This window comes from Gobio gobio (genome assembly GCF_949357685.1).
Source record: "Gobio gobio genome assembly, chromosome: 8".
NCBI lineage: Eukaryota > Metazoa > Chordata > Actinopteri > Cypriniformes > Gobionidae > Gobio > Gobio gobio.
This window is the reverse complement of record NC_137114.1, coordinates 26,245,581-26,269,915: the sequence shown is the minus strand read 5'-3', so window position 1 is coordinate 26,269,915 and position 24,335 is coordinate 26,245,581. Positions and strand designations below refer to the sequence as shown.

At 38.7% G+C, this 24,335-nt stretch overlaps 1 protein-coding gene across 1 annotated transcript in view; it reads left to right on the top strand.

The window, feature by feature from the left end:
• Positions 1 to 328: 328 nt before the first annotated feature.
• dchs1a (dachsous cadherin-related 1a) overlaps positions 329 to 24,335 on the top strand; it is a 114,701-nt gene continuing 90,694 nt past the window's right edge. Inside the window, exons 1-2 of the mRNA XM_079822930.1 lie at positions 329 to 625; positions 11,959 to 13,767. Of these exons, the coding sequence (XP_079679056.1) occupies positions 11,980 to 13,767 (1,788 nt within the window). The 5' untranslated portion in view covers positions 329 to 625; positions 11,959 to 11,979. The remainder of the gene's footprint in view (positions 626 to 11,958; positions 13,768 to 24,335) is intronic.

Genomic DNA, 24,335 nt, shown 5'->3' with positions numbered 1-24,335 from the left:
AGATAGATAGATAGATAGATAGATAGATAGATAGATAGATAGATAGATAGATAGATAGATAGATAGATAGATACACACACATTTTAAATTAAATTTATATTAAATGTGAGACATAAATTCAGTTCCCTCTGAAGAAGACTGGTGGCACCAAAGTCTGCGCAAATCACGTCACAATGTTTTGCCCCGCTGTCGCCCCCGTTCGGCGAGGTCCCGCTATTACCACGCTCTTACACGTGCTTCATGAATATTCACGCGGGAGTGGGACGGGCCGGCTGGTGTAGAGTTTCACTCCAGGAGGTTGAGAGCGTGTGTTGGAAGTGTGGGTTCTAGAGTTGGATGCTGTTGTCGATGCTGACGGACTGATTTCATCCTGTCTGCTGCGCTCAGTTTGGAGGACAGAGCCCTTTTGAATTGGTGCAGCGTATTCTGAGCTTGACAACAACAGGAAAAAAAAACTGGAAATATACTAGTGGAAGTTATTGTGGCAAGCGAAAGTGAACTTGTGGGAAGATGGATATAATCTAAAACGGATTTTTTGAAACGACATTTCATTTTTGGGTGGTTTTCCTGCAGTTACGTTGGCACAGGCTGGATCTCTCTCATTGAAAAGCACGAACAGATGAGTGTAAGTGTTTCAGGGACTCATGGATCTCAGTGGAGATTTTATGTATCATAATGAAGCGACGCGACAAAACTACGACGCCTTTATCATTGTCAACGCGCGCGCTTATGGCAAGCCGGTTTAACATTTATTCCTTAAAACTGACTAGTATTTATCTTGATGTTACTAATACTTATAGTTTTTTCTTGTAATAAATAACCCAATAGTGACTTTTATCTATCTAATAAGCCACTACTACTTATTAACTAGGATAGTAGGACTGTTTTACAACTATTCCAGTTTTACTGCTACAAATAGTAAATAAAGCAATTGTAACTTGATAAAAAATAAAATAAAACTGGTAACAATTGGGAAAACCCCAGTGTCTGATAAAAAGGTAGTAGTGTGGAAGAGTATTGATAACTAGAATAGATATTAAAGACCTCATGGTTAGTTACTGGAAATAGGAGCTGTCAACATTACATTATTAGTACAATAAAAGGATATTTGCCGCAATTGCATTACTTACTATTTATTAATTTATTATTAAATAAAAAAATATACTAGTTAGTTTTAATGAATAAATGTTAAGACAGCTTGCCATAGTCACATATAGACTTTGTGGACTAGCATGGTATAATGTCACATTTTGTCACTATGCATGTTGGATACCTCTGATATACATGTAATAACAACTATCTTTTAATTTCTCATTGCAGTAGACATTGAAAACACTGGTTATTGAGCAGTGTCATCACTGACTTATCTAGTTTTGAAGTCCATGGCCATGCCATAGTTTTAGCATGCAGTGTTTCATATGCAATCCAAAGCTTAGGTGAGACCATTGAGATGTCAAGGGAGAAGGCATTCAGACTTGAAAGCATCTTTTTTAGTACATTGTGTTTTTTTGTTGTTTATTTTTGGGTTTAATACATCTTCAGGTCAGATGTTTGCATCTATAGTTTAGATTTATGATGGTTATGGTGATTGGAAATGTAAGGTGGTTATTGTAAACTTTCTGAAGTGGAAATGCATGCATTCTTCGTTTGTTTCTGGTAGATGTGGTAGAGTGGAGGTTCGGTAACTCAAAAAAATTGTTTATTGCAACGAGACCTACACCATTCTGTTAGTTATGATTCAATGCAATCAATCTGACAATCGGTCATAATAATGCAGCTGATATTGCTATCAATACTAAGTTAAGAGCTATTATATTTCTTAACCATGAAGTACAAGTCAGTTGGTTAAGAGATATTCTGTGGTTCACCGTACTTGCAACTACTGCAGTTCGGCCACTGAGCTTCAGTTATTTGTATATTCTGCACTGCTGGTTTTAATCTAGCCTTGTATTGGTGTAACCCATGTGCGAGCCACAAAAGCCTCCAGAACGTTTCTTTTCGTTGAGGGGGTGATTTGTATTGCATAACTTTAGTGCTTTGCTTTTGAGAATGAATTGGAGAATACATAAAATGTCAGAGGAGCAGCTGTGGCTTTCAAAACTTTGAGAGGTGAGCTTTGTAAATCTCGCCTCCAGTCTAAAGGAAACGGAAGGTTACTTAATAAACTAAAGATGATAAAATGATTTCAAATTCAACAAGTTTTGCATTCACTATATCACATGCAACGTTTCCAATTAAATTACAGTTTTAATGTGTTTATTAATGTCACCCACAGCCCGACCTTTCTTGGCCAGTGCATCTCAGATGATAGTTTTGGCAATGTGTTGGACCTCAGAGGAAATCAGTTGCAGAATAACAGGGGCAGATGTCCAGTGGTCATTTATTTAACTTGGTTGACACGCCAGATCATATAGATTTTCTCTCCTTGCAAGACATTCCTCTTAAATTGGTTCATCAGTGGAATTCTTTTGTTTGCCATAGAGAAGTGCTGTGCTTTTGTGTTGGTGACTGGCCCGGGTTCATCCAGACCACATTCCAAATCTCCCTCTGAGGATGAGAATAATTAATATTCATCAAGATAATAAGGTTGTTTTCGCTCATTTAGCTCGGTTGACTTCCATTTATTTGGTTCGTTGGTTGCCATAGTGCGATGACGCAGATATTGAGCTACTGTTTTCACCTCTCTCTTTGATTTTAGAGGCTATTAGACTATAACGCTCGCCCATCGCCATCCGTTTGTTAAACACCACATGTTCGCACTCTTGGTTTTGGGATCTAGCCATAAGATTAGTGAGTCACATCTCAAGTTAATTTATGTTTCAGTTTGTTCAGGTGAAGTCATGAGTTTGAAAACGAACCGTGTTCCTCACGCAAATAAGCAGACTCCATTAGGTCGTATATATTATAATGGTGTTTAAATAAGAACAACATGTTCGATTCAACAGCCACAGTGAAACATTGAGAATCTAATAAATCAAAGATAAAACTAGAAGGCGACTGTGCTAGACAGGAAGTGTAGTTGATTCTGGAGCAAGCCGAGCTGAGGAAAGGTTTAGCGCTTGAACCATTTTTTATTAGTTTCTAGGCTAAGCGAAATTTATAAAGTTTGCTAAGAAAACATCCGCAGAATTGATGTCGGACCCTCAAACAGAGCAGAACCAGATCGAATGCTGAAGGGCTTTCAAGACATTCCAGGGATTATGTCACCAGACTCTCGTCCCAATGGACGATCGGTTAATTTCTCAGCTCCGTCCCTGACCTCGGACTGTCTCGGGTGAGCTGAGATCCATTCGGATGTTGGGGGGAAAAAAACGGGGTCGTTGCGCAGTCACACACTCACTACTTTACATCAGTCTTGATCTCATCCTTTTGGCTCAGGAAATGATTCTCTGATGATCAGACAGTTCCAGTGCCTCTGCTGTGGTGTTGTTAAACCCATCCTTACAGGTCTCTGGTGGAGCACTAAAACCGTAAGCAGTTGCAGCATCTGGTCTCCAGAGTGGTGTACTGAGCGGACAGCAGAGCTTGCATGCCAGAGGGCTCTTGCCCCTCATCTGCATTTCTCATTAGGTTCTGAAGGGAGGTGTGTCTGTACACGTCTTATCAAGTCAGTGTGTGACCTTCATGTGTTTACTGAAAAATTGTAGGTTCGTAACCCACATGAACTATTGCCTTTGTGCCCTGCTGCTGGTTGTTTTAAGGGGACTCACTGTAATAAGTGTACAGTTTATGGCAACTGTAATATGATCGTGAACACCTGTAGCTGGGATTTTGCATAGTTGTTATACATGTTTGTTGCCCTTAGAAAGTCTAATAATTATGGTTGTGTTTTTTTTATATTTCATTATAATCAACTAAATAATAATAATAATATTTCTATTATTTTTAATTTATACCATGATCTGTCTAAATACTCAATTCTGATTAGCTGGAAGTGATTGACTGATTGGTGTGCATTAAAACGGTTTAATACATGGGTAGCTTCAGTCAGTTTAATCACCATATTAATGCGCTACATTCATTGAAACATAGACACACGCCACACACAGAGATGGGAGATCATGCTGTGCACACACAAACATTCAGAAACTTATCAACGCTGTCCTGCAACTTTTATTAAAGGGATAGTTCACCCTAAAATGTAAATTAAAGAGATAGTTCACCCAAAAATGAAAATGTGGTCCGAAAAAGACATTAGAACAACACCAACGTGAGTAAATGATGACTTAAACTGAAGAGTCTTAAAGAGACTTAAAGGGATAGTTCACCCAAAAGTACAAATTCTGTCATCATTTACTCACCCTCAAGTTGTTCCAAACCTGTATGAATTTCTTTCTTCCGCTGAACACAAAGGAAGATATTTGGAAGAATGTTTATAACCAAGCAGATCTTGACAGCCATTGACTACCAAAGTGGGGGAAAAATACTATGGTAGTCAATGGCTTTTTTTTCTTGTTGAAAATTCTCTTCACACTGAAATATACAGTTGCAAGAAAAAGTATGTGAACCGCTTGCAGAATCTGTGAAAATTTGAATAATTTTAACTAAATAAGAGAGGTCATACAAAATGCACGTTATTTTTTATTTAGTATTGTCCTGAATAAGATATTTTACATAAAATATGTTTACATATAGTCCACAAGACAAAAAATAGCTCAATTTATTAAAATAACCCCGTTCAAAAGTTTATGAACCATTGATTCTCAATAGTGTGTGTGGTTTCCTGGATGATCCACAGCTGTTTTTTTGTTTTGTGATGGTTGTTCTTGAGTCCCTTGTTTGTCCTGAGCAGTTAAACTGACCAATGTTCTTCAGAAAATCCTCCAGGTCCTGCAAATTCTTAAGTTTTCCAGCATGTCTTGCATATTTGAACCCTCTCCAGCGGTGACTGTATGATTTTGAGATCCATCTTTTCACACTGAGGAAAATTGAGGAACTCAAACACTACTATTAAAAAAGGTTCAAACATTCACTGATGCTCCAGAAGGAAACATGATGCATTAAGAGATGGGGGGTGAAAACTTATTGAATTTGAAGATCATGGTAAATTGTACCTAATTTGTCTTCCGGGAAACATGTAAGTATCTCCTGTTACTTCCGTAGGGCAGTACAGAATGAAGAAAATATATATTTAAACAAAATAAGAAAAATTTGGATTTCTTATTTCTTAGTTCAAAAGTTTTCACCCCCCGGCTCTTAATTCATCAGTGAATGTTTCAACCTTTTTTAGTAGTTGTGTTTGAGTCTCTCAACTGTCCTTAGTGTGAAACAATGGATCTGTAGCCGAGTCTGTAGCCATTTTCAAAAAACGTCTAAAGACACATCTTTTCCAGCAACACCTGACCGATCGAGAATAACACTTATCATTCTATTCATTGTCTGTCTGTCTAATTTATTTAAAAAAAAAAAAAACATTCTGTTCTGTGCTAGACTAACTGAGACTTGTTACAGCACTTGCATATTGTTGCCCTTCGACTGCTCTAGCTGCTTCTATTGCCCTCTTTTGTAAGTCGCTTTGGATAAAAGCGTCTGCTAAATGACTAAATGTAAATGTAAAATGTAAATCTCAAAATTATACAGTCACCGCTGGAGAGGGTTCAAATATGCTAAAGATGCTGGAAAACTGAAGAATTTGCAGGACCTGGAGGATTTTTCTGAAGATCGTTGGTCAGTTTAACTGCTAAGGACAAACAAGGGACTCATGAACAACCATCACAAAAAAAAAAAAAACTTTTGAACTCGTCATTTGAATAAATTCAGCTATTTTTTTGTCTTGTAGACTATATGTAAACATCTTTTATGTAAAACATCTTATTCAGGACACTACTAAATCAAAATGAACACATTTTGTATAATCTTTATTTTGTTAAAATTATTTACATTTTCACAGATTCTGCAAGCTGTATCAGGTTTCAAAATTAAAATGGTTTGTGAATGTTGTTTCGTGTTGACTTGTGTGGAATTCTGCAGATTTGCCCCCAAAATCAGTGCAGAAAATCTAATGACAATGTATTTTGTAGCTGCCTTTCCGAGTCAGTGAAGTCAAGTCACTTTTATTTATATAGCAGAATGGAGAAAAAAAACCTTGGGAGAAACCAGGCTCAGTCAGGGTGCCAGTTCTCCTCTGGCCAACGAACAAACAGTGCAGAATATAGTTATCATATAGTATGAATAATAGTATTCAGAATATTTGTCCAGTTCTATCTGGTTGAAGTTCAGAGTCATCACGCAGGAGATGGGTTTGTTGAGAATCAGTGCCACTGGATATCGTGTCAATGAGGACTTCACAGGGCAGAGTCTAGTTGTCACAGTCTCCGCAGACCCTTCAGGGCTGCGTTGGTCACGTCTAGCGCATGTCCACCATCTGATCTGGATACGGCCCAGATCCGGCTGACTACATTAAACCTCGGGATAAACAGAGATAGACTAACATTAGCGTGGATGCCATTCTTTTAATGATGTAACGAGTACATCAGGTGTTATGGGAAGTGTGCCCAGTTCCGGCTGACTTAGTTAATGCAGCCTAAAACAATCATTTCACTGATTTGAATAATATACATTTTTAATGTTCTATGTGTATGCCATAGTAAAGATATGTGTTTTTAGTCTAGATTTAAACTGACCTTTCCGAGAGACAAATAAGATAGTTCATAAACATAAAATGGATAGCTGTCAAAGTAGCATTTGTAATAAGCGTAACTTGAATCTCCTGAGGGACAGAGGAAGACAAAATATTGCGGCTATGGCTTGTACGCCTCAACCTGATATGGATTTGTTTGACTGTGGGTTCAACAACTCAAATATATATGGTTCTCCATATGGCAACAGGCATACCGGACACGATACCTCTCTTTGAAATTATCCGCAAATGGGATGGTACAGTCTGTGTTCAGTTAAAACTACACACAGTGAATTTCATAAACTCTGTACTGAACTCATCCGCTTGCTGCAGCCAGATGTTTCCAATTTCGCACCGTAACCGAAGCTGTATCAGCTGGTGTCATGTTCAAAGGACCCAGCAGCACGTGTGTTTCTTTGTTTTCTTCAACGCGCAGACCTCTTCCACAAACATTTCCACAAACACACTCAGCAGGTTGGAGGGTGTGGGAAAAAGATGGTCCCCTGAAGCCAGAACATCCCAAATGCTGGCCAAACCACGGCTGATAGGGCCTTGTTTTTCCCCCATGGCACAAAAGTATCTGATGTTGATTAAGAGTGCACGTATCTGAGGCCTGCAGGTGGTTTTCTTCTTTCCCACCGGCTCCTGTGGAGCACATCTACCATGGCTTATGTTGGACTACTGTACTGAGTTCAATAGTATGGTTATGTAACGTAGGTTATAAGTATGGATGATAATTGTGAAGTATTTTGATTGTTTGATTCGCCTTAATGATTCTGGTTCCTTGGCGGTTCTATTTGCAATTTTTTATAGTTTTTGTGAGGAATAAAAGTTGTTTACACAGACGTTTTAGTGACTTTACTCATTTGTTCAGGAATTTGTTTTTGACTACATGTTTTTGGCTTCAACAAAGATTCAACTCATTAGACATTCATTTTTTAATCGGACTACCCAGCTATATGTATTTGATTCACTAAAAAGAGTCATTCGTTTGGGAGCCGGTTCCTGTATTATTATTATTATTATTATTTTATAAGGATCCGGTTCTGAAAAAGAGATGGTTCTTGGTTCCTAACCCTATTATAGGCACAGTTTGTGCGTGGGTGGTGTTTGCAGATCTTTAAGATACTCCATTATTGTAGATAAGTGCTTCAACATGAGGCTTCTCTTGCCAAGTCTCACTGGATCTGAGTGATTTGCTCAAACACCCAGAAGTTGTACTGGAATTGATCACGATTGGCCAGGTTGGTTGTTTTCTTTGATTTCTTTTGGTTATCTTGTAAAAGCAATAAAATATTAGGAAAATAATCCCAGTGTGACAGCATGTTTGCTTGAGATCAAATGATAGTCAACGTGAAGTTAATTTGGCCCAGCACTAAACATCCTTTAAAATGGAAATATTTGAGTTGCCCAATGTTGAGATTGATGGTGTTACTTTATGGCTGCTTAGGGTTTCTTTTTTTAAGGTCTTTTTGGCTTACAGGGCCTTTTCTCACTCATCATTTACACTGAAGGGGCCAATATATTGTCTTTACCTCATTCGCCCTCTCAATCTAACCGAAATGAACTGTAGAAAAAACAAAATTCTTTAAAGGCGTGTTTGCAGTCATTACAGTCTTCCAGTGTGAGTGTTGTTTGAGGTGTCGTGAGCGACGTGGACGTCTTCCACTGTTTGGGAAAACGTTTTGGACATCAAGTGATAGATGATCAGCGTTGGTCTGGCCAGCTGTGGTTGTTTTCATCCCCAGCGTCTTGGCCAAAGTGGTTTCAGAGTTTAACAGAGCAGCTTCTTTGGGATTGTTTAACTCCAGTTTTCTGCTCTGTCAGATCTTTGGAACCGTTGTGTGGAATGAAAGTTCTGGCTAATGGAGGAAGGCTGCAACACTTGCTCAGAAATATTAGTGGTCTACATACCCACAAATCTGCTATCTTCTCTTCTTTGCAATGGAAGATTATATAAAAAAAGCACAAAACTGCCCTGAGATGCTTGAAAGCAACAGGTGTGAACAGCTTGGAGACCATTATTAAGTGTTATTGATGCCATTATTTAAATTAAATTGGGCAGGCTTGTTTTCACTTCATCTGTGTCAGATTTTGTCAAGGGATAGACTGTGCCTTGCACACAAAGTGTTTTCTTTTTTCTTCAAATGGACCATTTTCTATAATTAAACCACAAGCCCTTTCTTATATTAAGTGGTCTGGGTTAAACACATGACCCAGAGCGCTGGAAAGATGCCCAAAGATGGAAAGTCAGAAACAGTGATGTAACACCTCTAACAGGCTATTATAAAGTTAGCTAAATATACGTCCTGAATGGTTTGATCTATATGCACCCTACCATATAAATATAATTTATGAATAATAGTTATAGCCAACCTTTGTATTTAATCCAAGAGTATTTCTCTTCATGCCATGTAGTTTAACAAGGCATTAAATGCAAGAATAAGAAACTTATCTTGGACAAAATAGCAGTTGTCTAGGTTTGTTTGCCGTGGTAAATGTCCAGCCCTTTGGAGGTCTGCTCCAGCCGTTAGTAAAAGTGGCAGTGCCCATTCATTGAACACATCTGTGTAACTTTCTTTCAGCCTTTGACAATGTTTTGGACATTGCCTCAATGTCTGGAGAACAAATCATAGTATTTTTGTTTTAATTTTAAAACCTCAGTGAATACTTACAGTTAAAGCTTACAGTGTGTTTAAAATATAATCTGTTATTTACTAATTAAAATGTATATATATTATATATTTATATATATAAATATACACAAACACCTGTTGGGTTTTCATTCGTTTTATGGGGACATCCATAGACATGACATGATGATTTTATACTGTACAAACGGTATATTCTATCCCCTAACCCTGAACCCCGTCACCCCATCACATAAAACGTTCTACATTTTTAGATTTTCAAAATACATCACTTGATGATTTATAAGACGTTTTCCTCATGGGGACCAAAAAAAGGACAGGGATTTCAGATATTGCCATCTTTGTGGGGACATTTTGTGCCCATAACGTAGGGTTTCGCAGGACCACACACACACACAGACTTATGGTCGTTATGTATTTAGAGGTTTGCGCATAATCTAAGTGTTTAGTGCACATAATCCACGTTGGAGGTATTGTGTGTGTGTGTGTGTGCGCCTGTACTTTCTTAAACATATGAGAGTGTTCCTGCTTGTGTGTGTGTGTCTTTCTCAGTCCCTGTGATGCTGACAGACTGAAATTAGCTTTGGATTCCCATATGCACAGGGCAGGCTTCCAGCAGACCCCAATTACAATGCAGCAAAGCCAGAGAGGGTGCAGGGCAGACTGTGTGGAGCCCTCCTGGTCTGCTCCGTCGCTCAGGCACACACACACACACTATCACTACCACAGACTTGACAGACTACCGCAATGAGGCGCACAGCACGCACTGATCTGACTCACACACACTGGCGTTTACGCACACTTTTATATGAACACCTGCATCATCAGACTCATTCACACACATTGTAGATTAACCACATGTGCAGCTGTGTGCAAGATTCAACACCACCAGTTATTCTGGAGTTAATCGAGTTAAACCTACACTCACATTGAGACATACTTATGGACTTAAAACAAATACCCAGTGGGGTAGAAAGTGAAAAGAATCAGCATTAGAATTTTGCAGAGGGGAAAAATATATATAGCTGGAGTCCACCACCGGAGGGAGCCTCTCTGATTCCTACAGTATGACAGAGCAAAAGTGTTTCCTGTGATTCTGTTTTTATTTACTTTATGAAAACATGTGGAATGCTGTGGTTGCTAGTAAAGAATTTTATTGTGAAGTCATTTTTTTTTGTTGCAGTGATTGAGAATGACATGATTATTTCCCTTGGCCTGAAATTGATTTTGTGGCTTTTTGTAGTAATGCAGATGGTGACAGGCTCATCTTAAAACTGCTCATGTTTTCATTTTGTTCTAATGCCTAATATATATATATATATATATATATATATAGTAGCTTGATAGGATGCAGCTTTTGAAATTGAGAGTGCATAAAGTCTAAAAAAATCTAAAAAGCACTGGTTACCTCCGTCTAGCTTGCTTTTGAAATTAAAGGGGGTCAATGTGATTTACAGTGTTGTTTCAAGAGATTTAGTCAAAGGCAGAGTCGAATATGGGCTTCAGTTGTACCTTTGGATGTGAATAGAATTTTCCTGTAGTACCTTTATTCCACAAAAGGGGCAAGCAAACCACTCAATTCATTATTCCTTGGATAATAAGCTCTCTCATAACTTTCGATCTTTCATCTCCTTTCTGCTTTGCAGATCCTTAATACTTGAATAGCTGTGCTGGATGAGTCAAGTTCCTCTAACAAGCATACATAAATATTTAAGCTGTGTCTTACAGAATGTTTACAATTCATTTGGACCCAGAAAAAGAACCTAATCCAGGAATCATCTATAAAAGATTTTGTTTCATAAGTTCAGTAATAAGGTCGTCATAGTTTACAGGTCCACAAGCTACAATTTTATGGATGAGGAATTGCTAATTTAAAAAGGAGCTGGAGGAACACTCAGAGGAGACCTTTGTGGTTTTAATATATTAGAATTGGCCCACCAGCGTTTTTCTAGCTTCATTTTGTGCATTAGTGTTGGCATTAATATGCAACAGGGTTAAAACTGAGTTGGCTTTAAAGAGTCCTCTTGGCTCTCTTTTGCATCAACGGGGGTTGAAGTTATAGTATTAAGTATAGTTTTACTAAAAAAAGAGGGGTCCATGTTAGCCACAGTCTCTATTTTAAGCTCCTGTCCATTACTGCACCAATATTTTGCTGTAGGAGGACATTCCTTAAATTTACACCCCAAAACAAATGAGAGTTGCGGTATTGAGTGTTTCAATAATCGAGGGTTTCAGGCTTGGATCTCTCTAACATACATGCAAAAAATATGCCAAAATTGACTAAAATAAACAATATAACAGGATGAAAATATTGACTCAATTCAAAGGATATGTTCATCAAGAGGCACAAACTATAACTAAAACAAGACTTTGAATTTATTTTAATTTTAGTACAGACTAGAGAAGCTTCTTGCATAGGCTGTAGCAATAACGTCTTGACTTATTAGCTGACAGTAAAATGCAGAAACAATGTGTGCACATGGTGTGCTGCTGCATTATTAAAAGAGAACCCATACAACATGTGGAAAGCCACTTAAGCATTCCTGTCATAACTGTAACCGAACCTGCTTGTGTAATCCATCTTTTTATAATGCATGCTTCTTTTTTTTGGATAGTATTGGACTGCTTTCTTTTAGTTCACTTATGCTTGTTTCTCTAACTAAAGTTATTTTCCATTTGTCCTGTCAGGTTTTGTAAGAAGAATTTTCAATGAAGAGAGAAGGAAGGACAATTATGGATCCATTGCATCAAAACAGGACTTTGAAGTGGTGGATATTGGTGATCCTCTATGTGGCACTACACCTCATGACCATCCACTCATCCATGGTGCCAGGAAAGTTGCAGCTCCAACTAGACGAGGAACAGCCGGCAGGAACTGTAGTAGGGGACATCAGTGCTGGCCTCCCACCTGACACGACTGCAACCCACTACTTCATCTCAGATCATCAGGGTACAGATGTTGGCACCGATCTGGACATTGACGAGAGTACAGGGATCATAAAAACCGCAAAGGTTTTGGACCGAGAAGTACGGGATCGCTACAGCTTTATAGCAGTCACCTTGACGGCTCAAACAGTACAAGTCACCATCTTAGTCAATGACATCAATGATCACGCACCAGTGTTCCCCAGAAAAAGAGCCACATTTAAAATCCCAGAACAGACCACCATAGGCACAAAGTTTCCTCTTGAGCCGGCTGTGGATGCAGATGAGGACCAGCTCACTACGCAAGGTTACATCATAACGGATGGAAATGTAGGACAAGCTTTTCTTCTTGAAACCAAACGAGGATCCAACAAAGTCCTCTACTTGGATTTGGTGGTCAATGCGGTTTTAGACAGAGAGACAAGATCTTCATATATTCTCCTCTTGGAAGCATTTGATGGTGGTTCACCTAAGAGGACAGGACAGATGATCCTGGACGTGACTGTGCAGGACATCAACGACAACGCCCCAGTCTTCAACCAGAGTCGCTACCATGCTATGATCTCTGAGAACCTTCAACCTGGGAACAATATACTGCAGGTGTTTGCTTCAGATGCCGATGAAGGTGACAACGGGTTGGTGCTCTATGACATCAACAGAAGACAGAGTGATCCTGATCGCTACTTTGTCATTGACTCTCGGACTGGAGTTATCACTCTGAACAAGCCTTTGGATTATGAGATGAGAAGAGTCCATGAGCTTGTGGTACAAGCTCGGGACAATGCCAGTCAACCAGAGATCACTAATGCCTTTGTGACAATCCAGGTGCGAGACTACAACGACAACCAGCCCACCATGACCATCATCTTCCTCAGTGAGGATGGTTCTCCACACATCTCTGAAGGAGCGCAACCTGGCCAGTATGTGGCTAGGATTTCAGTCACAGACCCTGATTATGGAGAATATGCCAATGTGAATGTATCTTTGGAGGGGGGCGATGGGAAGTTTGCTTTGACCACCAAAGACAGCATCATTTATCTCATGTGTGTAGATCAGATACTTGATCGTGAGGAACAAGACCACTATGAACTCAGAGTCATGGCCACAGACTCTGGCACCCCTCCATTACGGGCAGAGTCTTCGTTTACCATTCAGGTCACAGATGTTAATGACAACCCACCTTTGTTTGACCAGCAGGAATACACCCAGGTTATTCCAGAGGTGGCCTTTCCGGGAAGTTTTGTTGTACAGGTTACAGCACGGGACAAAGACCAGGGACCCAATGGGGATGTTCAGTACAGCATCCTACTGACTGAAGGAACTCATTCAGATTGGTTCAGTGTTGATACAGTTACTGGTATTGTCACCACCCTGACCCAGCTAGATTATGAAACGGACCCTATACCGAGTGTAACTGTTGTTGCCACCGACAGGGGTCGACCGCCACTGTCTACTACGGCTGTGGTCAAAGTGATCCTACAGGATATTAATGATAACGAACCTGTGTTTGGCAGCAAGTTCTACAATGCATCCATCAAGGAGAACGCTGCAGCAGGGACCTGTTTCATGGAGGTAGGAATATAATTTCTTTATCTTCAAATGTGGAATTTCTATTATACTGATAAATATGCAAAATTTTAGGGCTTTTTAAAGCGTGAACTGTGTGAAAACCCCAATGTGGAATGACTATTTATATATATTTAAGACGTATTGCTAGAGTGCGCTTTTAAAGTGTGTAAACTGACGAAATGGAAACAGTCGTTTTAGGAAATTGACTTGGAAACCAGCATGATGAATTGTAAGATATTGAGGAGCGAGCTTAAGTAAGCTTTGTTTGGGTTGGACTACTTCAGTAGGGAGTTACTCTCCTCAGGCTGTGGGGGATTGTTTTTTACTAGCTGTTCTTACTTACACTTCTCAATGGTTTTCACTGTAGTGCATAAGGTGGGTTAGATAAGTTCACATTTAAAGACAAAGCACTTGTGGTTCTGGTATTAACAAAGTACTGGTTCTAGATTCACAACCTTGCTCTTCATGTTAGAAAATAACCTCAGAAAAAGTGTGAGGGGTCAGTTGAGGTTTGGACTTTGGTCTCACCTGGCCTAGGATTCTTAGTCCCTGTTGTCTGCTGACTATTAAAGCCACATTCTGCGTTTTATCAATGTCTGTACAGGGACTTCAAAGTGTTTTTCTAATAAGTTTCTCCACAGGCAAATTCAAAGCTCGCAATACATTTCCTAGTAAATCAAAATGTGTAATTTCACATGGTCACATATCAAGTGAAGGCACATTAATGCTTTCTCTGTGGTGGATTTGTGCTGGCGGGGGTTGAGACACACTCCAGCGAGCTGACAGAGGGCCTAGCAGACGGGAACTTGGCCCTGGGGTTTCTCCGGAGAGAGGGAGGATCGTGCCTGGGAGAGATTTTGGGACTGACTGACTGGTTTCTTCTACATAGTGGGAATAGGAGCTGCATAGGGTCAAGTGGGAGGTCTGGGAGTAAAATTAGAAGTTTATAGTGGTATTACTTAAGTTCGGAATTAGGAATCGGATCAGCAGCGCGCTCAGGTCTACAAATCAAGTGCAAATCAAATCTGATTGCGGCTCCTGTCTTGCTGTCAGTTTCCATCCTCATTCATTGAGTGCTAATGTTTCACAGACAGTTGCCAAAAGACTTGAGTTTTCAACATAAGAACAATATAAGGAGTTACTAAGTCTATCCTTACAACCATCAAAGCAAACTTGCCAAGGACGAGGTCCAAACCAACTGTCTCTCAGGCTGTGGCACAAACGACTGCTGTAGATGGGAGCTGGCATGCCACTCAAGAGCAGTTGGGAGTTTGATGATGCACAGACTGCAGAAATCACTGCCAAATCCACATCCAAGTATCACAGCACGGCACTTGATGAGTTGCTTTTTTCCCTTCATCAGAGATCCCTGTGCGCAGAGTTCCCACCCTCCCTTTTTCTGAATCAAAGCTTCTGTCCAAATGCCATTACAATGGGTCTATTGTGATCATTCATTTAACATCTGAACCGGGCTTGATTTCATTTTTTCCAGTGTATCCCTGAGCGGAGCATGATTAGTTTTAATGTGTACTGGCACTGGCGGTTTACTGCATTTTAAGTTTTTGTCACTCTGCCTGTGCGTCACTGCCGTTAGGCTGAGGAAAAATTTAATTGGTTTTATCTCTCTTTTGGTGGAACTTCCACTCTTTGTAGTGTGAAAACTCTAGCAACTCTCTCCAGTTTTGTTTTTACCTCAAGGATAACATGCAAAAGACTTGTGGCATTGGAATCAAGGGTGTCTAAAATTATAAGACATGCTACTAAATTGATAATCAGTGTTGGGTTGGGTTTGGTTTTTAATTTGTCTTCTCAAATTACATTTCATTAGTTTTCATGATATCATTTTTAGTTTTAAAGTTTTGTATTTATTTTAGTTTCAGAATTTTAGGGCTGCCAAAGTTAATGCATTCAAAAATGTTTACATTTCTCAGCACTTTCTAGTGTTTTTTGGATATAGTAGCATTTTCATGTTTAATGGAGGCGAGTTGTAAATATTTATACAAAACTCAAATTATAATTTTTTTGCTATTTTTTAATTGCATTTTAGTTATTATGCTAGTTGTTTTTATTTATTAGCCTATATCATGTAGAACATTGTCTTAATTTTTGTACTGTAATAATTACTACAAAGTTGACAAGCTTTTGTATTTCATCTATCAAGGTAATTTATTTAATACCTATCGATCATTCCAAATCCAAAATCTTGGTATCAATCCATCCCTATTGTGTGATATTGTGAACCCTCTAACCGTTTGGAAAGTTTGGAGCTGTTATGGAGGACCCAGATGAAAGGCTTCTCTTTAGGACATGCGTAAGAATGGCTTGAACTCAGCTGCTGTTTTGTCTCTTCTGCAAGGACACTTCACTTTTTTAGGCTACTATTCACAACACACTCCAACAGCGGACTTGGACATGTTCACCACCGGGATGACGAGCGTTTTTCACTGTGTGAGGCAGCTGCATAATTGGTACATCTAGTCGAGTCTCCCTTTTCTTAGAGATTTGAATTGAGAGAGCTGTGAAAAAGATGGAGTGTGGTTGCTCCACAGGTCTCCACAGCACAATAAGGCAGGAAAGGCTTTTGTCCCATTCAGATTCACTGAGAGCCATGAACAATCATCTGTTAGCATAGTCTTGTTAGCGCTGCATTCTATTTCTAAAGCCTTTTTTTCTATTTTTTCACTGAAACACTCATCTTTGTGCTTGTTTGTTCTATTTTTCTGTGATTTATAAAGGGCTCCAGCAAACAGTACTGTTCTCTTGCAGGGCTGAGATATATTGAATATTTACAATATATATTATCAGTGATTTTGCTGGTGTTATTTTGCAAACATTGCATATGCTGGCCATTACGTTTCTTGAAGACTACTTGGATAAGTTTCACAATTCTTTTTCTCATGAAAAGTATGAGAGGCATATTTAATAAGTCTCAGATTTAAACTTAAGCTGCAAAAACAATGTTGGTATATTTCAGAGAATAGATTAAGCAAATCAGTGAATCAACTCTGTGAATTTGATCAAAGAAGCTGTTAATCAATTTTAGTGAATTGATTCCAAAAACTTTTGTTTGAGTTACTGCCTATTGTGTTGGTCCCCCTCTTGCTGCCAAAACAGTCCTGACCCTTCGATGCATGGACTCCTCTTGACCCCTGAAGGTGTGCTGTGGTATCTGGCACCAAGATGTTAGCAGCAGATCCTTTAAGTCCTGTACGTTTCGAGGTGGGGTCTCCATGGATCAGACTTGTTTGTTCAGCAGATCCCCCAGATGCTCGATTGGATTCAGATCTGGGGAATTTGGAGGCCAAGTCAACACCTCAAACTCGTTGTTGTGCTCCTCAAACCATTCTTGAACCATTTTTTCTTTGTGGCAGGACGCATTATCCTGCTGAAAGAGGCCACAGCCACCAGGGAATACCGAAAGTGTGTACATGGTCTGCAACAACGCTTAGGTAGGTGGTACATGTCAAAACAACATCCACATGGATGGCAGGACCCAAGGTTTCCAGCCGAACATTGCCCAAAGCATCACACTGCCTCCGCCGGCTTGCCTTCTTCCCATAGTGCATCCTGGTGCCATGTGTTCCTCAGGTAAGACGTCATGTAAAAGAAAGTGTTATTCATCAGACTAGGCCACCTTCTTCCATTGCTCCGTGCTCCAGTTCTGGTGCTCACGTTGGCACTTTTGGCGGTGGACAGGGGTCAGCATGGGCACCCTGACTGATCTGTGGCTATGCAGCCCCTTACTCAACAAACTGCGATGCACTGTGAATTCTGACACCTTTCTATCAGAACCAGCATTAACTTCTTGAGCAATTTGAGTTACAGTAGCTTGTCTGTTTGATCGGACCACATGGGCCAGCCTTTGTGCATCAATGTGCCTTCGCCGCCCATGACCCTGTTGCCGTTACACCACTGTTCCTTCCTTGGACCACTTTTGATAGATTCTGACCACTGCAGACCAGGAACACCCCACAAGAGCTGCAGTTTTGGCGATGCTCTGACCCAGTCGTCTAGCCATCACAATTTGGCCCTTGTCAAACTCACTCAAATCCTTACGCTTGCCCATTTTTCCTGCTTCTAACATCAACTTTGAGGACAAAATGTTCACTTGCTGCCTAATATATCCCACCCACTAACAGGTGCCGTGATAAAGAGATAATCAGTTTTATTCACTTCACCGGTCATAATTTTATGCCTGATCGATGTGTATATATATATATATATATATATATATATATATATATATATATATATATATATATATATATATATATATATATATATATATATATATATAATAACTAATTAACTAATAAATAATAAATAATAACTAATTATTGAATTTTCCTTCTTGTGTAAAACACTTTCATTTTATTTTTAACTACATTTTTACTGTTTTGAGCTTGACCACGATGTCTGGTTGAAATTCAAATTCAAAATTATTTTTCCTCTGATTGAAAAATATGTCTAAAAGAGGCAAAAAAAATATTGATTTGATTTTTGATCTCCCAGTCCTAGTCTTCTAAGCAGGTGAAAAGAGCACCAATAATTCTCTTTAATGGCAAATCTTAACTTGGCTAACTTTTAGGGATGTTCTTCCTTCCTCATGGAGAGATATGTGCCTCCACAGCTCCTTATCTGATCTGACTTCACAGCTCATTAGGAGGGTGTCAGTACAACCTCACCACCCCGAAACTTCTTAGAGAGATCTGTCAACACTGAAGGCTATTTAAGAACTCGAGAGGAGTCCGAATATTTGAGCCAAACCAAAATATTTTGGCATTTGCCCGTTTCAGAGCTCTGAGTACAACTTGTGCGTCTATCAGTTTTCCCTTCATCCTCAAAGACGTTTCCTGTCTCAGTCGTGTCTTGGCAACTCTCTGCTGGAAGTGAACTCCAAGTCCTGCAATGTCCTTGAAAAGACATCACTGATATGGTTCCATTTATCTTCCACAGTCTTTGATTGCCCCCATGCTTTAAAAAATACACTCGCAGGGCTTTCTTTAGTCAAGGACAGCACTACATTTCTCTGCTTCATTGCCAGGTTTTTCAAAGGTGTATTCGTGTTCGGGACAGTTTGGGGCATATTACTCATTTCACAGCATCAGACAAGTGCACTCCAGCTGTGCCCATCAGTCATCCATTTCTTGTCCGATATATGCATTTGAGCAAATATGATCTAAAGTTGTTAAATGCTAAAAATATTTTTTAAAAATGTAATCTGTTTTGTTGTATTGCATCAAGATTTATGCGAAGAGCAAATTTACAGGGATGTTACTGCTAAGCTTTTACTCACTGGCTCAGTTTTTCTTCTTTGAATGCTAGACTCAAAACATCAACAAGCGAAGCTCAGCAGGCCTTTGCATGGACCTGGTTCCTGGTCTGAGGAGGAGTGGATGTCTGCATGCCTCATTAAGCTGCATACACACTACCATATGGCATTTTTCTCTTGATCAGATGTCCAGTTTTTTTGTTTCAGAATACGCCTCAGATGCTGCTTTTTCCCCTCTAGTCTAAAAGCCATTCTCCACTTTTCCAATGACTTGGTCACACTGCTTTAGCGCACACAAAAGGCGATCATTTCTCCAGTCTGGTTTGATGCCAGACAACTTTGCATAGTTTTTGCTTTTTTTCACAATGGCCTTTAATAAGAGAATCATAGCAACCGTTTTTTTTTTTTTGTTGATAAAATTTCTTTGAATTCTGAAGCAGAAACTGTCGAAAATGCCTGGGTATCTCAACAAGACTGCTTTTGGTTATATGGAAGTTGACTATTTATAGAGTCGTTTTGTTAAGAATAAAGAGATTCATATTGAAATGACTCATTTGAATGCCATTTATTTGCTTAAATGTTGTAGTGATGGATCACAATAGTCAACTCGTTGACAAAGACCAGTTTATATATTTTTTTCGGAAATTTGTTTTGTTTATTTTTTTATGTTTTGTTTTGCTTTGCTTTTGTATTTCAAGCTTTTTTTGTTTTGATATTTATACAGATACACTACCAGTCAAAAGTTTGGAAACATTAAGTAGTCTCTTAATCTCACCAAGGCTGCATTTATTTGATCAAAATTACAGCAAAAACTGTATTATTGTGAAATATTTTTACAATTTAAAATAACTTTTTTCTATTTGAATATATTTTAAAATGCAATTTATTTCAGTGATTCAAAGCTGAATTTTCAGCATCATAACTCCAGTCTTCTATGTCAAATGATCCTTCAGAAATCATTCTAATATGCCAATTTACTGCTCAAGAAACCTTTATTATTATTATGTTGAAACAGTTGTGTACAATATTTTTCAGGATTATTTAATTAATAGAAAGTTCAAAAGAACAGCATTTATCTGATATATAATATAAAGCTTTTGCAACATTATAACAAAGTACAATGTTACAAAAGCTTTCTAATTCAGATAAATACTGTTCTTTTGAACTTTCTAATCATCAAATAATCCTAAAAATGTTTTACACAACTGCTTTCAACATTGATAATAATCATACATGTTTCGTGAGCAGCAAATCGGCATATTCGAATGATTTCTGAAGGATCATGTGACACTGAAGACTGGAGAAATGATGCTGAAAATTCTGCTTTGAATCACAGAAATAAATAGCATTTTAAAATATATTCAAATAGAAAAAAGTTATGTTTCCAAACTTTTATTTGATAGTGTATATATATATATATATATATATATATATATATATATATATATATATATATATATATATATATATATATATATATATATATATATATATATATATATATATATATATATATATATATATATATATATATATATATATATATATATATATATATATATATATATATATATATATTATGGTGCAATTTTGCACATAGCTTACAACAAGGTATACTTTAAACAGTTACAAGTAGCCTACAAATATTTGCAAGTTTTGTAGATGCTTTTCATAAACAGAAAAAAATTGCCCATCGAACATTTCCAAGTACTCTTCATGTTGTTGAATGTTGCTTTGCTAATATTAACTTTTGAGCTCTCTGTTTAGTTGTTTGCAATTGTTTATAGCCAAACCTTGCAATCAGTGTAACCAACTAAGCAAATACAAGAAGAGGGAAAGCCAGTCAGACAGTCTCGGTGGCATACTTCTGTCCTCTCCCCTGCAGGAGCTCTATTGCTCTGGGCCAAGCCTCCGCTGTTTTTAGTTCTCGTCCACGCTTCTCTTTCCTGCCGCTAACTGCCGTGCCCCTGCTACCCCGGCTCTGTGGTTTAGCACAGTATTTACACAGAGCAGCCAAATTGCAGGAAACGAGATGTACTACTTAATGTGTTTGCAAATATAATACTTCCTCGAGCACTTCGTTTGAGGCCAAGCGGGCGCACTGAAGCGAATATAAACATGGACGCACATCTGGACATTTTGTGGGTGTCCAGGTCAGAGTTGCTCCACTTGAGGCAACTGCCTATGTTTTTATAGCACGCAGAGCCCATCAATTTAAATCCAATGCATCTGTCCAACTGTAGCGGGGGGAATGTGTGACTTACTAGGGTGTGAAGGAAAGTGCTCACAGTGCATTGCTTAGCAGTGACAAATTTAGGATATGTGTGTGGTAAGACAACAGCAAGAAAGAGGGAGAAGAAAGACTTGTGGTGGTTTTGGTATTAGTGACTTTTGAATAGTAACATGGGGTGAGTTGATGAAAAACCATGAAGTCTTTCATGGTTTTGTGGTTTGTTCTGTGTTTTCATTCTATCTTTTTGGTAGTCACTAGTCAGGCTTTGGGCCTTAGTCAGGGTAGATGCCATATTTAGTTTGACACAAATGAAAATGAGGCTGTGAGGGATAGGAGTATCGTTCAAATCATACTGTCTTATGGTTCTTTTTAATGTCTAGTTTTTACAACCCATGTTTTTAATCACTAGAAATTTAATGAAGATGAACATTTTCAATGTTTTCAAAATGGATTGTACCCAATATTACAGTTAGGGATGCAGAATGTATTGGTACCATATTGGTTAGCAGACAGTATTAATGATTTTTCGTTTGAATTTTCAAGTATCAGTTGATATCGTTTCCTCATTTCCTCATTCCTATTATCTTTAAATTAAATTATCTTTGCCATCAATTATCTCAAACTTAAAGTTAATCTTTAAAAATTTGAATAATTTAATAAGAGTTTAATTTAATATTTAGCAAATCTCTAAATTAATATCTATTTTTATACTGTACATTATAATGTTGTGATCCCTAAACTTGTACCATTTAAAACCATTATTTTTATTGGTTATCAGCCATAGCATGAAAATAATTATCGTCCTGTCCATATTGGGCAGAATTTTTACAGCCAATTGAATGAACTATATTTCTATCCCTCATAAGCCCCGTTTACACCAAAATTACCTGGAGCAATTTGTCCCAGGCTGCTGAACTCAAGGCTGCTGAACTCAAACAATCAACATGTTCAGCACCCAAATCCCACCCCCAAAAGTTGCTGAACTTTCTCGTGAGTAGGGACTTTCTGAGGGGGAAATATTTACCCGGAACTTCATTTAGACCCTGGTCCCAGTGGTCGGAACACCACCCCAAAGTCTCTAGTTCCTGGGGAAAGTTCCTGCTGCGGTGGAAACGCGGCTATAGTTTTGTCAATAGTACCGACTTGGTACTGAAATTTAAAAAATGTGATGATACCAGTATTTCCCACTAGCATTTTGAGCGTTGTTGAATGGTTTCTTAAACGTCTCTAATTGGCCATTGTGTTCATGCGCTTCAATTGGCTACAATGATCAACGCTTCAAAAACGTGTTGTAAATAGACATCTTTGACGCTCTTCACCTAGCGCATACGCACGGGAGCATTTGAAAGCAGGTGTCTATCAGCTAATATGTCTATTAGCGGATCTATTAGAGATCCGCTGGTAGACACCTGCTTTCAAACGCTCCCGTGCTGGTATCGTCACATTTTTAAAATGGGTACCAAAGTCGGTACTTTTGACAGCAATTCCCTCACAGCCTTGTTGACATTTGCATCAAGTTTAATATGCTGTCCACCGAGTACCACTAAACCTGATGCCAGTGTGCATTTGTGGTTGTTTTTCCACTCATATCTTTTTTGAAATTATTTTTCTTGAAGCCAATGGCTGCTGAGGGACAGGACTTTACTAGAGTTTTGGGGGTCCAACGCTCACATCTGGAATAGTGCTGTTTGGGTGGTGAAAATCAGGACCTCTAAAGATCACTGTCAAGTTTCTGTGAAAATAGTGATGGATGAGAGACGGATGGAGTGAAGCCTCAAATCAGCAGCTGGAGTTGGCTGCAAACAGTTCTCCACCGTTGTCTCTTCCTGTGTCAAATGTCTGTGTGGCATCTATTTATGCTCTAACTTTGCTTTCTCACAGGAAAGATCTTTTTCTTAATCATATTTTATACTCTCATATTTTTGTATCCAAACGGCATTAAACAAGGTCAAACAATTTAAAGGGTTAGTTCACCCAAAAATGAAATTTCTTCCATTAATGACTCACCCCAATGTTGTTCCAAACCCGTAAGACCTCCGTTGATCCTCGGAACACAGTTTAAGATATTTTAGATTTAGTCCGAGGGCTTTCAGTCCTTTGAATGTAAGTCTGTGCACACTTTGATGTCCATGTCCAGAAAGGTAATGAAAACATCATCAAAGTAGTCAATATGTGACATAATTTGGTTAGTTAGACTCTTTTGAAGCGTCGACAATACATTTTGGTCCAAAAATAACAAAAACTAAGACTTTATGAAGCATTGTCTTCTCTTCCGGTTATGTTGGAATCCGCGTTCACGAGGCCACAGTGACGCTGCAGACGTAAGACGCTGTGACGTGTTATCTGGTGCGACAGAGCTTCGTTTGTAGTCTGAGGGAGACGCACGCTGTAAACAAAACAACCATCGCAAACATGTCTGAGGATTTCGACACAGAGGAAGACTATGCATTTTTTTGCTCAGCCATATTTATTTGAACCCGAATACACGGACGAAGAACTCAGAGCGATGGAAGAAGCTCCTACACAGCATCAACCGCTGTCACAAGCCTCGGAGAGGCGTCGCAGCGTCTTACGTCTGCAGCGTCACTGTGGCCTCGTGAACGCGGATTCCAACATAACCGGAAGAGAAGACAATGCTTCATAAAGTCTTAGTTTTTGTTATTTTTGGACCAAAATGTATTGTCGACGCTTCAAAAGAGTCTAACTAACCAAATGATGTCACATATTGACTACTTTGATGATGTTTTCATTACCTTTCTGGACATGGACAGCAAAGTGTGCACAGACTTACATTCAAAGGACTGAAAGCCCTCGGACTAAATCTAAAATATCTTAAACTGTGTTCCGAGGATCAACGGAGGTCTTACGGGTTTGGAACAACATTGGGGTGAGTCATTAATGGAAGATATTTCATAACTAACCCTTTAAGGAGGAATTATTAATGATGAATGTAACACATTTTATGGACGCATGTTTCCACCTCAGAATAAAAATAAATAAATACATTAAAAATGGGTAGTTGTTACTCATTATTAGGACTTTTTTTTTTCTTATTTTATCTCTCCA